Source organism: Mustelus asterias, chromosome 2, assembly GCF_964213995.1.
Source record: "Mustelus asterias chromosome 2, sMusAst1.hap1.1, whole genome shotgun sequence".
Lineage (NCBI taxonomy): Eukaryota > Metazoa > Chordata > Chondrichthyes > Carcharhiniformes > Triakidae > Mustelus > Mustelus asterias.
Genome location: NC_135802.1, coordinates 49,788,832 through 49,804,576, shown reverse-complemented (window position 1 = coordinate 49,804,576; position 15,745 = coordinate 49,788,832). Strand labels below are relative to the sequence as shown.

Genomic DNA, 15,745 nt, shown 5'->3' with positions numbered 1-15,745 from the left:
TATGTTTCTATGAACTGAGTGACCCACACATCAGTTAAATTTCAAAAGTATTCACACCTGTTGAGGTCCTAATCAGGCTTCAGGTGACTGGCAGTTAACTGCCACTCAGCTAGCTAGGTCAGCTCCTTATTGATCTTTAAACTAGACTACTGAACTTACAAAAGAAAAAAAGACTTACTAATTCAATTCCAACTCAGCCCCAAATCTGATACCCACACTCATTCTGGCTGCGTCTCATTCCATATGGACGTTCTCTCCCACAGTATAGTAAAGTTTATTTTTCTTTGTTCAAAAACCTGTGGAGTCATGTGGTTTTATCCCTGTAGCAAGTGTGTTGAATCTCAAGCTTGGTCTACTTTAAACAAAAGTTTGTATTACTGTTTACAATATATATAAATGATTTGGAGGAAAATGTTACTAGTTTGATTAGTAAGTTTGCAGACGTCACAAAGGTTGGTGGATTTGCGGATAGCGATGAGGACCATCAGAGGATACAGATCCATTGGAGACTTGGGCGGAGAGATGGCAGGTGGAGTTTAATCCAGACAAATATGAGATAATGCAGGTCTAATACAGATAGGAAATATACAATAAATTGCAGAACCTTTAAGAATATTGATAGACAGAGGGATCTGGGTGTACAGGTACACAGGTCACTGAAAGTGGCAATGCAGGTGGAGAAGGTAGTCAAGAAGCATATGGCATGCTTGCCTTCATCAGCCGGGGAATTGAGATTAAAAATTGCCAAGTCATGTTGCAGCTTTATAGAACCTTAGTGAGGCTGCACTTGGAATATACTGTTCAATTCTGGTTGCCACACTACCAGAAAGATTGGAGGCTTTGGAGTATAGAAAAGATTTACCAGGATGTTGCCTGGTATGGAGGGCATTAGCTATGAGGAGAGGTTGGAGAAACTTGGTTTGTTCGCACTGGAACGACGGAGGATGAGGGGTGACCTGATAGAAGTCTACAAGATTATGAGGGGCTTGGACAGAGTGGATAGTCAGAAGCTTTTTCCCAGGGTGGAAGAGTCAATTACTAGGGGACATGGGTTTAAGGTTCAAAGGGCAAGGAGATGTACGAGACACGTTTTTTTTACACAGGGGGTGGTGGGTACCTGGAACTCACTGCCAGGGGAAGTAGCGGAAGCAAGTATGATAGTAACTTTTAAGGGGCGTTTTGACAAATACATGAATAGGATGGGAATGGGGGATATGGCCCCCGGAAGGGTAGGGAGTTTTAGTTCAGTCGGGCAGCATGGTCAGTGCAGGCTTGGAGGGCTGAAGGGCCTGTTCTGGTGTTGTAATTTTCTTTGATCTTTGTTCTAAAAGGTTATTGGACTTAGCCAGATGTTATCAAAAATGTGGGGGGGCGTCTGAGCTAGGACCATAACAATATATAATTGTTTTTTAACGACATGTCCAAAATGAATTTCCATATGGACAATAAAGTGACATTGAGAATTGAAAGGTGATGACAAACTAGGCGAAGCAAGAGAGAAATATAAAGATGACTACAGCCAGGATTCTCCAACCTCGTCCGCGGCTGGGATTCTCCAGTTCTGCTGCAGAGAATGGGGATTTGGCTGAGCGTCATATTCACCATTCTCATTGGGAGTGATAGAGGGGTGTGCAAGACCACAGAATTGCGGCCTCTGTCGTAAGTCTGTAAATTGAGTTGAAAGTCCAATCGATGCAAATTCTTTTTTCCACCCTGGTTCCATGTAACATTGGGTTTATACATCACATGGTGTTAAGGCCAAACGGATCTTGTACCGGTTGGCATTCACGCATTCTGGCTCAGATCATTATCAGGCTGCAAAGCTATGTAAAGCCACTTTTCCTTTGATTCATATCTGAATATGTTTTGCATCAGTGCTGATGTGGCAACATGATACTACTCAGAAAGACAAAGTTTCATGTAAAGTTATACCATTAATTAAAAAATTTGGCATTTATATAGCATCTTTAACATAATTGAACACCAAGTTTATTAAGTTTATTTATTATTGCCACAAGTAGGCTTACATTAACACTGCAATGAAGTTGTGAAAATACCCTAGTCGCCACACTCTGGCGCCTGTTTGGGTACACTGAGGGGCAATTTAGTGTGGCCAATGTACCTAACCAGCATGTTTTCTGGACGGAGGGGAAACCAGAGCACCCAGAGGAAACCCACACAGATATGGGGAGAACGTGCAAACGCCACACAGACAGTGACCCTAGCCAGGAATCGAACTTGGGTTCCTGGCGCTGTGAGACAGCAGTGCTAACCACTGTGCCACCATGCCATCCCTGAGGTACTTCACAGTAATCAAAGGCAAATTCAGACAGCAGAAAGGTTTATATTGATGCTTCCCAATCCCTATGTATGCTGCATAGGCCGGAATTTCCCGATGTCGGATGCCCTGCCACCGTTGCCAGTGACAACGGAGATTTGGCACTCAGCCAAATCTTGATTCACAGCAGCAGGACCGGAGAATCCCAGCTGCAGACAAGGTCAGAGAATCCTGGCCAAAGATGTGCGGGTTAGGTGGATTGGCCATGATAATCCCCCTGATCCTAAGGGGCAATTTAACAGTCTAAATACGTGGGGTTACAGGAATAGGACCTGGGTGGGACTGTTGTCGGTGCAAGCTCGATGGGCCGAATAGCCTCCTTCTGCACTATAGGGTTTCTATAATTTCTATGATTCTTTTTGCAAACTTGGTTGTCAGCAAAATACATTTTGCACAGATTTCTAGCCAGCTAGCCCCAGTGATTAAAATGCAGAAGCACTGTTCTACTTGTCTCGTGGAGATAGTAATAAATAGATAGAATCAAAATTAACACCAGGAATTGTGCAACATGTACGTGAAAATGGTCATGTAGGTACTAATTGTGAAACAATTCTGGATACAATGGATACAAAGCAGGTTTCTCATCACTAACTTTGTTAATATTTGTTTAGAAACAAAAAGAGCTTGGCAATGTCAATTTTTATTACATTTAATGAGCAGTTCAATCAACAAAGACTAAAATGTAAATTATAACATTGATGGATTTTATGAAAAATGATAAGGTTAATGTCTAGATATACATAACTTGTTACACTTTGACATAAACAATTATAGTATAATTATGAACACTGCACATTACTGATGTGCCAAGATTGTGCTGGGCTTGTGTAATAATGATATTCCACTTACTCCATGGTAAATAATTCCTTTGAAAATCTGGTCTAAGTTGTTACACCAAGTGTCATATAATAATTTACACATGTGGATCTTATGTTGGTTGGTCTGAATTCTTATTCTACTGAAAGCAACATTTGAACAAAAATAAATTTCTTTTTTGTTACATCAGTTGCTCAAATGTCATTTAATCCTACAAAAAAGAGTTAACTGCCTTTATTGTTCAACTATTCTCACAGGATTTAAAGACATTGCAAATTGAAGGAGCTATGTTTAATAAACACTCTTGAACACACGTAAAAAGAGAACTATAATGAAATGCTGATTTGAATTTACCAGAAGCAGAGAATTAAATAAAACAAATGACAATACAAACTAGGGCTCGAACCAGGGACCTCGTCAAACTGTACAATGCAACACCATCGTTACGTGTTGAGCAGGATTCATTTTCCTCAGCAACTTCAAAAATCATGTGTATCCAATAATTTAAGTTTTTAAAAAACATTAATTGCTTTACATGTCTGAATAGCGTGGCATTTGGAGTTCAGAATTCAATCAGCATTCTTGGTATTGTTAAGATGAAAACAAGTTCACCATCTTTTCTTCCAGAAAAGCAACAGGGCAGGAAGTAAAAACATTTAACAGATTCTCCTGACAGGATCCAGACATCACATTACTAAAACTCTTCACCATTTTTAATCACTGCATTAGATCATTTTAATACTGAGTTCATTTAATGTGTTAAATTTAAAAATTGGCACAAACAAAATAGAGGATTGAATTCATAACCTGCTACTTATGAACTGAGTTCAACCTGTGCGATTACCATGGATCCTCTCATACGATTCGCTTCTACACACTTAATATATACTCCATCATTAGACAGCAGGCCACAAAATACAACCGGGGTTTCTAAGATGACTTGTCACTAACTTACAACATTATTAAACAAACTTGACACAGCAGTCTTAATTTCATAAGGTTGAATGGTTTTAAATGGAATTATCTATTAGTAAAATGTCACATAACGGTAACTCTTTCTGGAGATGCTTGAAGCACTATTGCTGAAGGATCATTTGTGAATTGGCTCTTTTCCCAACCCTTGCGTATTTTTCTCAGTCTTCTATTGATGCACGGAAGCAACAAGATAAGTTTCCCAATGATGACTGTGAAAGGCAGTACAAGAGCTAGTACAAAGTTTGGTGGTGTGTAAAACCTGTAGTATTGCTCCTCAAAGGCTCGTTTCCATCCATAAATCAGAACATGAAAGGTGCTGATAAGGAGGGCCACATAACCAAGTGTAGACTTCAGGAGAAAAGAAAGGATATTATTCTCTCAGTAAAATTAATTTTCATCAATTCACTTTGTTAAATTTTGTGCACAATGTCTATCTGAATGGTAACTTTTAGCAGAGTCAGATGCTTGTGATGAATGAAAACCAATATTTTAATTCGGTATCATGGGCTTGGTGGTCTTGCATACACAGACAGGATTAAATGTAAAAGGTACTTAGAAAAAAAAAGTATTTTTGATGGAGTCAAATGATTGTCTCCTTGGCATCTATATCAGGCATAGTTTTGGTTTGATACAGTGTTACTTGCTGAATTTGCAGAGAACACGTAGCCGGGTTATTATCCCTGAGATTTCCTTTTGTATCCTGAGGTTTCATTATGGGTACCTAGGTATTAGGGAGATAAAAGGTTCACTCTGATCCATAGGAGATGCAAGGGCTGCTTACAGGAATAGCCAACATCCATAGCCCAAGAATATAATAATGGAAAATATGCATCTGTTCCATATGTTTTATAAATTTATATAAAAATTTCTGTGCGATTCATACATTACATTATTTCGTGGATTTTTTCTAGTTTGGTTAGAGTCCAATGTCAATTCATCCACTGTTGTGTGATGTACTGTAGGCCTTAAATGGTTATGCTTTGAACAGTCTGTTCAAATGAATTTTATGGAAAAGTAAATTACAGCAACTCAACCTAAGAATGTCACAGTAACCTCAGAAATTTCCCCTGGCTTGGCAATTCTTCAGATGTCAGCTCACAAAGCTGAGGATGTTCATAATTTTACAATATTAATGCTCGTTAGATGAAAGATTACTGCAGTATTATGCTAAATATATTCTGATGTTTTAATGCTTAAAAACCTTTATTCCCCCACCACCCCCATCCAATTATAGACAAAATATTTTTCTTTCATGCCTTCTCTTGTCTGAAAGTGGGCAGAGGTAATGTTTTTGTCCTCTTAGTTTGTTTGTCTGTAAACAATATATCTCAAAGAATAATAGACGGATTTCATAGAAGAGAATCAGAGAATCCCATAGGCCATTTGGCCCATTGAGTCTGCACAGACCACAATCCCGCCCAGGCCCTATTCCTGTAACCTCTCATATTTACCCTGCTAATCCCTCTGATACTAGGGTTAATTTAGTATGGCCAATCAACCCAACCCGCACATCTTTGGAGTGTGGGAGGAAACCGGAGCACCCGGAGGAAACCCACACAGGGAGAATGTGCAAACTCCACACAGACAGTGACCCGAGGCCGGAATTGAACCCAGGTCCCTGGCGCTGTGAGGCAACAGCGCTAACCACTGTGCCACCCACAATGAAACTTGGTATATACATAAGGTATGGTCCAAGGAGAAATGGAGTAGTGTTTGGCAAAGATGCGGGGACAAATCCTGAATTTTTAAAAGATCCATGAACATTGTGGGATAGGGTGAGTTGACTTTTTTGCCTAACAATGGTTGTGGGTTGTTTCTTCCTCATTACTTTGACCAATAGTCAATCCTGGAAGTAGAATCCATATTTATCTTAGGGCTACACTTTATTACAGATCCCAGACTGGTAGAGTGTAGTTTCTAACCAGGTAGATTTAAAAGAGCCCACAGCATAGAAGCAGGCCATTCAGCCCATTGTGCCTAAGATTGTTGTGTAAAGCTATCCCAATGTAGCCCATTATTTCCTCATAAGCTTGACTTTTGAAAGTTCTATTGAATCTGATTCCAGAACCCTTTCAGGCAGTTGGCCTCAACTATTTTCTGTGGTAGTGAATTCCACACATTCTGGGTGAAGAAATTTCTCCTCACCCCAGTCCTAAAAGGCTTACCTCTTATCCTCAAACTACGACCCTTGGTTCTGCACTCCCCCACCATTGGGAACATTCTTTCTGAATCTACCTTGTCTAACCCTGTTAGAATTTTATGAGTTTCAGTGAGATCCCCTCACTTTTCTAAAGTGCAGAGAATATAATCTGAACCGATTTAGTCTCTCCTCATATGACAGATCTCCCATCCCAGGAATCAGCCTGGTAAACCTTTGCTATAATGGGCAGCACGGTAGCACAGTGGTTAGCACTGCTGCTTCACAGCTCCAGGGACCTGGGTTCAATTCCCGGCTTGGGTCACTGTCTGTGTGGAGTTTGCACATTCTCCTCGTGTCTGTGTGGGTTTCCTCTGAGTGCTCCGGTTTCCTCCCACAGTCCAAAGATGTGCGGGTTAGGTTGATTAGTCATGCTAAAAATTGCCCCTTAGAGTCCTGAGATGCATAGGTTTGAGGGATTAGTGGGTAAATATGTAGGGATATGGGGTAGGGTCTGGGTGGGATTGTGGTCGGTGCAGACTCGATGGGCCGAATGGCCTCCTTCTGCACTGTAGGGTTTCTATGATTCTATTCCCTCTATAGCAAGGACATCCTTCCTCAGATAAGGACACCAAAACTGCACACAATATTCCAGGTGTGGCCTCACCACTGCCCTATAGAAATGCAGCAAAACATCCCTATCCCTATACTAAAATCCTCTCGCTATGAGGGCCAGCATACATTTGCCTTCTTTACTGCCTGCTGTACCTGCGTGCTTACTTTTAGTAACTGTTGCACGAGGACTCCAAGGACTTGCTGAGTATCCACCTCTCTCAATTTGCACCCAGTAATAATCTGTCTTCCTATTATTGCTACCAAAGTGGATAACCTCACATTTATCCACATTATACTGCATCTGCCGTGCTGATCATGCTGAAGCATCTCTGAATCCTCCTCAAAGCTCACCCTCCCACCCAACTTTGTATCATCTGCAAATTTGGAGATAATACATTCAGTTCCCTCTTCCAAATCATTAATATATAATGTGAATAGTTGGGGTCCGAGCGCAGACCCCTGCGGAACCCCACTAGTCACTGACTGCCAATCAGAAATAGACCCATTTATGCAAACTCTTTGCTTCCTATCTGCTAACCAGCTTTCTATCCATCTCAAGACATTACCTGCAATCCCAAGTGCTTTAACTTTACATAGTAGTCTGTTATGTGAGACCTTGTTGAAAGCCTTCTGAAAGTCTAAATAAACCACACCCAATGGTTCTCCTCAGTCAACTCTACTAGTTACATTCTCAAAGAATTCCAATAGATTCATCAAGTATGATTTCCCTTCTGTAAATCCATGCTGACTTTGTCTGATTATACCACTGCCTTCCAAATGCCGAGTTATGAAATCCTTGATAATGGACTCTCGCAACTTCTCATCCTTGTTTTCAAATTGATAATGCAAGAAGGGGAAGGAAAAGATAAACTTGTTAATTTTTGTTAATAAACAAACTGTTCGACCTCGACACAATATGGTGGCTGAATAGTCCCCTGACCTAAGCACTTGACTTTTATACATTACTGGAACAATAAAATGCAGCCGTGATCTCCACACGTGGACTGTTGCGATATAATCGGGCACTGGAGTCTCGCACTATAAGCCAGATGCCCGAGGCCTGATCTGTACAGCACATGACTATACAATTGGGGAATTCTTTGTTCGAAAGGCTCATTAAAGAGCAAACTGAATTTAGATGAGCTGTGCTCCTCATACTTTAGCCTTAATATGTACCCAATTGGCTAAGCATCTGTATAAAATGGGTGCTGCAAAGGGAGGCCTATTCTGCTGTATCACACCCTCGTCGGATTTCTCAGAAAATTACTGTGCACTGCTTTGGTCATGGTCCTATTGGACAAATTAAATTAGGGAAGTTTTTGAAATCCTTAAAACTGTGCTGTATCTTTTGTCCATGACCATATATTAGAGATCCATTGCATGACAGATAGGTGCAAGCACTCAATTTAAACAAATCCTAATGCTGTCACTTATGTGTCTAGGTGTGCAGGTTTTACCTGTCTGAAGGTATCCACAGTTCACATTTATCCAAAATCAATTATTTCCGCTATTTACCTGTGGAAAGAAGTTGGGAACAAACAAAAGCCCTTCATATCCACCTTGTCAATTTTAAAACAAGGATAAGAAGTTTAACATCAAGACCTTGCTTGATCAATGTAGGTCAGTGAGCACAGAGGTGATAGGAGAGCAAGACTTGGTGCAAGCTGAGACATGGGCAGCAGAATTTGGATGACATCAAGTTTATGGAGAATGTGGGAGACCAGCCAGGAGTGTGTTAGAACAGTTAAGTCTAAAGAAACAGTGGCGTGAAAGATGGTTTCAGCAGCAGATGAGCTGAGGCAGGGGCGAAGTCAGGTAATGTTACACAGGTGAAAATAGTCAGTCTTAGTGATGGCATGGATGTGAATTCAGAAGCGCATCGGGGGTCAGAAATTAAGATTGCAAATAGACTGCCTTAATCTCAGACTGTTGCCCAGGAGAGAGATGGAATCGGTTGCTAGGGAACAGAATTTGGAGCTGGGACCGAAAGCAATGGCCCAGATTTTTGTCACGACCGAGAGCCTCTACATTGTGACAAAAATGGTAGATGAGCCTGAAAATCTAAAGTCCCGCCTGAACACGGCACTTCCTATTTTTACATTGAAGGGTTACAATCCTGTGCTTAGGAACTGTATTTGTGATGGTGTGAGGCATGGATCATTATCTTTCTCTACATAAAAATGATTCAATAAACACTTTAAATTGTTTCAATTAAAAATGTGCAATAAATAATACTTTCTCTGAAGGTTTGAATTTGAAGTGCACATTGGGATACAGTGGGCCCTCGCTGGCTCCCCAGCCAATAGCTGAGACCCTCATCGCTTCCCCAAGATTTCCCACAGAATGCATGACATTCTCCAAGAAGTTCAGTGGCTCTTATTCTGAATGGCAAGTGATGAAAAAGGTAATTTCACTTATTTTAGTTCATCCAGCCACAAAGTGTTGCATCTGTTCCTAAATGATGTCAAGGTCTTTACCTCCACTATATTTTTACATTACAAAAATCACAGAATACTACAGTGCAGAAGAAGCCCTTCAGCCCATCGAGTCTGCACCAACGCATGAAAGGCCCTGATCTGCCCACCTAATTCTACTTGTCAGCACTTGGCCCATAGCCCTGAATGTTATGGCGTGCCAAGTCCTCATCCAGGTACCTTTTAAAGGATGATGGCATGGATGTAGATCTATCCACCCTATCCATGCCCCTCATAATCTTGAGCACCTCAATCAGGTTGCCCCAGAGAAAACAACCCAAGCCTATCCAATCTCTCTTTATAATTTAAATGGTCCATCCCAGGCAACATCCTGGTGAATCACCTCTGCACCCCTTCCAGTGCGATCACGTCCTTCCTATAATGTGGCGACCAGAACTACACGCAGTACTCTAGCTGTGGCCTCATCAAATTGCCACACAACTCCATCATGAATTCTCTGCTTTTGTAATCTATACCCCAATTGATAAAGGCAAGTGTGCCATATGTCTTTTTCACCACCCTATTGACCCGTCTTTCCTGTTGATCATTCTTGGTGTGATTTCATTCCTAAAGTTAGCTTCTGAAGTTTGAATCTGTTCCCTTACCTTTACTCCTGCAATTTAATTTAAATAGTGTTAACTTTTTCTATTTCTTGAACAATCTTCTAAATCCCCATACGAAGACTTCGCAGATGCATCTTTAAATGCTTACAAATCCAAGGCTGGAATTTTACCATCCCGCAGGCCATGGGAATTGGAGTGGGCAAGGGGCGGACTATGAAAAGGTTCCTCGGCTGGGATCTTAAGGTTTCGGGACAAGTGAGGCCATAAACCCTTGCCCCAAGTTTCTTCAGTCTTTAGCCCATAACTCAATTCCCAGACACTGGGTGCAAGGGTTTTGAAATATATGATGTGGAAATGCCAGCGTTGGACTGGGGTAAACACAGTAAGAAGTCTCACAACACCAGATTAAAGTCCAACAGGTCTATTTGATAGCACAAGCCACTAGCTTTCGGAGCGCTTGCTGCTCCTTCGTCAGGGAGTGGGATTTCAGTTCACAAACAGGGCATATAAAGACACAAACTCAATTTACAAAATAATGATTGGAATGCGAGTCTTTACAGGTAATCAAGTCTTAAAGGTACAGACAATGTGAGTGGAGAGAGGGTTAAGCACAGGTTAAAGAGATGTGTATTGGCTCCAGCCAGGACAGTTAGTGAGATTTTGCAAGCCCAGGCAAGTGGTGGGGGTACAGATAGTGTGACATGAACCCAAGATCCCGGTTGAGGCCGTCCTCATGTGTGTGGAACTTGGCTATCAGTCTCTGCTCAGCGACTCTGCGTTGTCGTGTGTCGTGAAGGCCGCCTTGGAGAACGCTTACCCGAAGATCAGAGGCTGAATGCCTGTGACCGCTGACGTGTTCCCCAACAGGAAGAGAACACTCTTGCCTGGTCATTGTCGAGCGGTGTTCATTCAGCCTTTGTCGTAGCGTCTGCATGGCCTCCCCAATGTACCATGCCTTGGGACATCCTTTCCTGCAGCGTATCAGGTAGACAACGTTGGCTGACTTGCAAGTGTATGTACCGTGTACCTGGTGGATGGTGTTCTCACGTGAGATGATGGCATCCGTGTCGATGATCCGGCACATCTTGCACAGGTTGCTGTGGCAGAGTTGTGTGGTATCGTGGTCACTGTTCTCCTGAAGGCTGGGTAGTTTGCGGCGGACAATGGTCTGTTTGAGATTGTGCGGTTGTTTGAAGGCAAGAAGTGGGGGTGTGGGATGGCGTTGGCGAGATGTTCGTCTTCATCAATGACATGTTGAAGGCTCCGGAGAAGATGTTGTAGCTTCTCTGCTCCGGGGAAGTACTGGACGACAAAGGGTACTCTGTCCGCCGTGTCCAGTGTTTGTCTTCTGAGGAGGTTGGTGCGGTTTTTCGCTGTGGCGCGTCGGAACTGTCAATCGATGAGTCGAGCGCCATATCCTGTTCTTATGAGAGCACCTTTCAGAGTCTGGAGGTGTCTGTTGCGATCCTCCTCATCTGAGCAGATCCTGTGTATATGGAGGGCTTGTCCGTAGGGGATGGCTTATTTATCGTGTTTCGGGTGGAAGCTGGAGAAGTGGAGCATCGTGAGGTCATCCATGGGCCTGCGGTACAGCGAAGAGCTGAGGTGACCGTCCTTGATGGAGACGTGTGTGTCCAAGAATGCAACCGATTCCAGAGAGTAGTCCATGATGAGTCTGATGGTGGGATGGAACTTGTTGATGTCATCATAGAGTTGTTTCAGTGATTGTTCACCATGAGTCCAAAGGAAAAAAATGTCATCGATGTATCTAGTGTATAGCATCAGTTGAATGTCCTGTGCCGTGAAGAGGTCTTGTTCGAACCTGTGCATGAAGATGTTGGCATATTGAGGTGTGAATTTGGTCCCCATGGCTGTTCCATGTGTCTGGATGAAGAACTGGTTGTTGAAGGTGAAGACATTGTGGTCCAGGATGAAGCGGATGAGTTGTAAAATTGCATCTGGAGATTGACAGTTGTCGGCGTTGAGTACTGATGCAGTTGCAGCAATGCCATCATCGTGGGGGATGCTGGTGTAGAGTGTCGAGACATCCATTGTGATGAGGAGTGTTCCTGGTTCAACTGCTCCATGCGTGCTGAGTTTCTGTACGAAGTCCGTAGTGTCGCGACAAAAGCTGGGGGTTCTTTGTACAATGGGTTTCAGGATGCCCTCGACGTAGTCGGAGAGGTCCTCGCACAGGATCCCATTGCCCGATACAATGGGACGGCCGGGTGTGTTTGTCTTGTGTATTTTCGGGAGGCAATAGAGATCTCCAACGCGGGGAGTATGTGGGATGAGAGCGCGGAGGGTGCTCTGAAGGTCCAGATCAAATGTCTTGATCAGTCTGTTGAGTTGACAGGTGTGTTATTTGGTCGGATCTGCGGGTAACTGTCTGTAGTCTTCCTCGTTGTCCACAGCAAACTACCCAGCCTTCAGGAGAACAGTGACCACGACACCACACAACCCTGCCACAGCAACCTCTGCAAGACGTGCCGGATCATCGACACGGATGCCATCATCTCACGTGAGAACACCATTCACCAGGTACACGGTACATACACTTGCAACTCGGCCAACATTGTCTACCTGATACGCTGCAGGAAAGGATGTCCCGTGGCATGGTACATTGGGGAGACCATGCAGACGCAATGACAACGGATGAATGAACACCGCTCGACATTCACCAGGCAAGAGTATTCTCTTCCTGTTGGGGGACACTTCAGCGGTCACGGGCATTCGGCCTCTGATCTTCGGGTAAGCGTTCTCCAAGGCGGCCTTCACGACACATGACAACGCAGAGTCGCTGAGCAGAGACTGATAGCCAAGTTCCACACACATGAGGATGGCCTCAACCGGGATCTTGGGTTCATGTCACACTCTCTGTAACACTCACCCCACCACTTGCCTAGTCTTGCAAAATCTCACTAACTGTCCTGGCTGGAGCCAATACACATCTCTTTAACCTGTGCTCAACCCTCTCTCCACTCACATTGTCTGTACCTTTAAGACTTGATTACCTGTAAAGACTCGCATTCCAACCATTATTTTGTAAATTGAGTTTGGTGTCTTTATATTAACTTTGTGAACTGAAATCCCACTCATCTGATGAAGGAGCAGTGCTCCGAAAGCTAGTGGCTTGTGCTACCAAACTTTAACCTGATGTTGTGAGACTTCTTACTGTATTTTGGAATATAACCAGTTGATCGACACATCTAGCTTTCCATAATCATGTGACTATGCCATGAGGCTGCATCTTGAGGAAGACATCTTAAGATCAGTTCAATAAAGACCTCTCACTAAGAGCAGACTGATGAAGATTGCTGTCCTTCTACTTGAAGCATGGGGGCGATTTTCCCACCCAAAAAAAACTAAGTGCCAAACGGGTGGGAAAATAGGAGATATTCCCATCTGTTTTTGGGCACATTTAGTCAGTTGAATTTCTGACACTCTGTACATCACAGAGTCCGCCGGGGGATTCAGGCCGGTAGGGGGCAGAGAACAGGGCCTAATCCTGTCCCTAAAATCCCACTGGCGTAAATTCTGCCCACGAGTACCAAATCACGATAAGCACTGCTTTTCTCATGACTTCCTTAACACACTGGCTCAAGGAACAATCATGCATTTTGTCTACCAACTCTGACTCTAAGCTACTTAGTATTTCTTAGTTCATGTTAGGTTGATTCATGTCTCACTAAATAATCAGTAAAATAATTTGCCTGTTATCATGTTTCTTTTTAATGCAAAATGTTCCTCATTATTAAGAAATGAAATGAAAGAGAAACATACATGAATAAAGCTGAACTCCCTCCAATTCAAAGAACTGCTGACTGAAGGAATTGATGTAACTGCTAGCAATGAGAGTAGACCCAGACTCATAATTCCAAAGGAGATATACATTTCCATTCTCCACACCTCCTCCTCATTCCAGGAACTTTCAATGTTGACGTGAACCTATGAAAGGACAACAATGAATGAAACATATCAAATTCAGGCATTTGTATTCCAGCCACCCACCTTAAATATAATTTGCAAATGCATAAAACACACAATACAAAAAATCATAAGTTAGCTTCATAATTGGACATCAGACAATTAGGAATTAAATCAATGCCAAGATCAGGAATTAGGATTTTTTGACAGAAACAAAATATTGTGCATGACATAATGGGAATAATACTTCAGGGCAGATCAACAGGGAAACGGATACATAGCATTTGGGCCACTGTGTCTTCCTACTTTGGTTTTTAAGTCTCTGTTCCCCTTTACACTGTCCTCAACCACCAAAGCCATACAGGGTCCGCCCCTGGCGCTGTAGCGCGTACACCACATCCATGGCGGTCACCGTTTTGCGCTTGGCGTGTTCAGTGTAGGTTAACGAGTCCCTGATCACATTCTCCAAAATACCGTCAACACCCCGCGGACCTCCTCGTAGATCAAACCGGAGATATGCTTGATGCCTCTGCGGCGAGCCAGATGCCTAATAGCAGGCTTGGTAATGCCTTGAATATTGTCACGGAGTACCTTACGGTGCCACTTGGCTCCGCCTTTCCCGAGCCCTTTACCACCTTTCCCTCTACCTGACATGATCAACACTGTGTCTTCCTACTTTACCGAACTTTAAAGCGAGTTTTGTACATGTGATATTTTTGAAAAATGTGATATATTGTATCAGTGCAAATCTTTTTCTGAACGTAAAAACATTTGATTTGAAATAATGTCTCCCCACAGATACTTATTTGTTATTAACCATATACTAGGCAAGACAGATGTCTGGCAATCTGGGTCACAATAGTGCCATATTTGTTTGCATCATGGGTGATATTTTGGATACAAACTTGCAACTGCTCTGTACATTTCTGACGCACCTTGTTAGCATGGGCATTAGGACTGTTCATTCACAGTATGCAGGGTTGGCAGATAGTGACATCAGTTACTGTATAATGCTGATTTGATCTCAGCGGTGCAATTTTCAACCTCTCCACTCTAGCTAACACCTTCTCTTAAACACCTTCTTTTAAACATGCACAGCTAAGCATTCAGCAGCAGGGAGGGACCCCAGTCTTCAGGGAAAAATTCTTCACCCTCAGCAATGAGCAGCATGTGCAATTTCTGCTCATCAGGCGTGAGGTATTCTCGGGGTTGCTGTATGCAGCGCAAGTCTGCCCATATCCCCATCCTGCGCCACAGCAGTCACCCAAGCCATCTTCAGGTTCTTCTGGAGATCCAAGATGGATCGTCTCTGAAGGGATACCATGCACAAATCTCGAGATAAGGGAGGATAAAGTGTACCCAACGCTGCCCTCATCCTGATGGCCACCTTAGTGTGTGATTGCACCAACTGTGTGTAGATCCTCAGTATGCAAACATCGAGTGCCACCATGTACTGAGGTTCTATCCATCTCTAGTGTTGCAAAGGACGGTTCTGGCCACTTTGCCGCACAACACTCCAAGTAGTTGGGCTGCAACGTATCATCTGTCCCTCGTGGAAACATTTGTTCAACCAAAAAACACCTTTGACCACAAGGCGATCAGGCAGTGGTCTGCACGTAATGTCCTTGAGCCCCTGAGGGAAAAGGAGATGGTGGTTCCTGTCGGATAACTCCCTGAGCAGACTGTCAGAATCATTTAGCAGAAACACCTCATCACCGGAACTTTCAAACAAGCACCAAGACCTAGCTTGGCTGGTGGTGAGAATGACACTCCCCGTCAGAATCTTTATGCACACCTGAAGTCTCTGCACCACCGCACGCTGCCGTTGAAATGGTTGCGAGGTCGGGGCAAGAGACGGTTGCACACCTCCTTGTGGAATGTTCTTTTGCAAAGAAGGTCT

General features: G+C 43.2%; 1 protein-coding gene across 1 annotated transcript in view; it reads right to left on the bottom strand.

The window, feature by feature from the left end:
* Positions 1 to 2,978: 2,978 nt before the first annotated feature.
* The window catches only part of steap2 (STEAP family member 2, metalloreductase), a 48,529-nt gene continuing 35,762 nt past the window's right edge, over positions 2,979 to 15,745 (bottom strand). Inside the window, exons 6-7 of the mRNA XM_078234881.1 lie at positions 13,702 to 13,866; positions 2,979 to 4,477 (exon numbers count right to left, since the gene is read on the bottom strand). Of these exons, the coding sequence (XP_078091007.1) occupies positions 4,193 to 4,477; positions 13,702 to 13,866 (450 nt within the window). The 3' untranslated portion in view covers positions 2,979 to 4,192. The remainder of the gene's footprint in view (positions 4,478 to 13,701; positions 13,867 to 15,745) is intronic.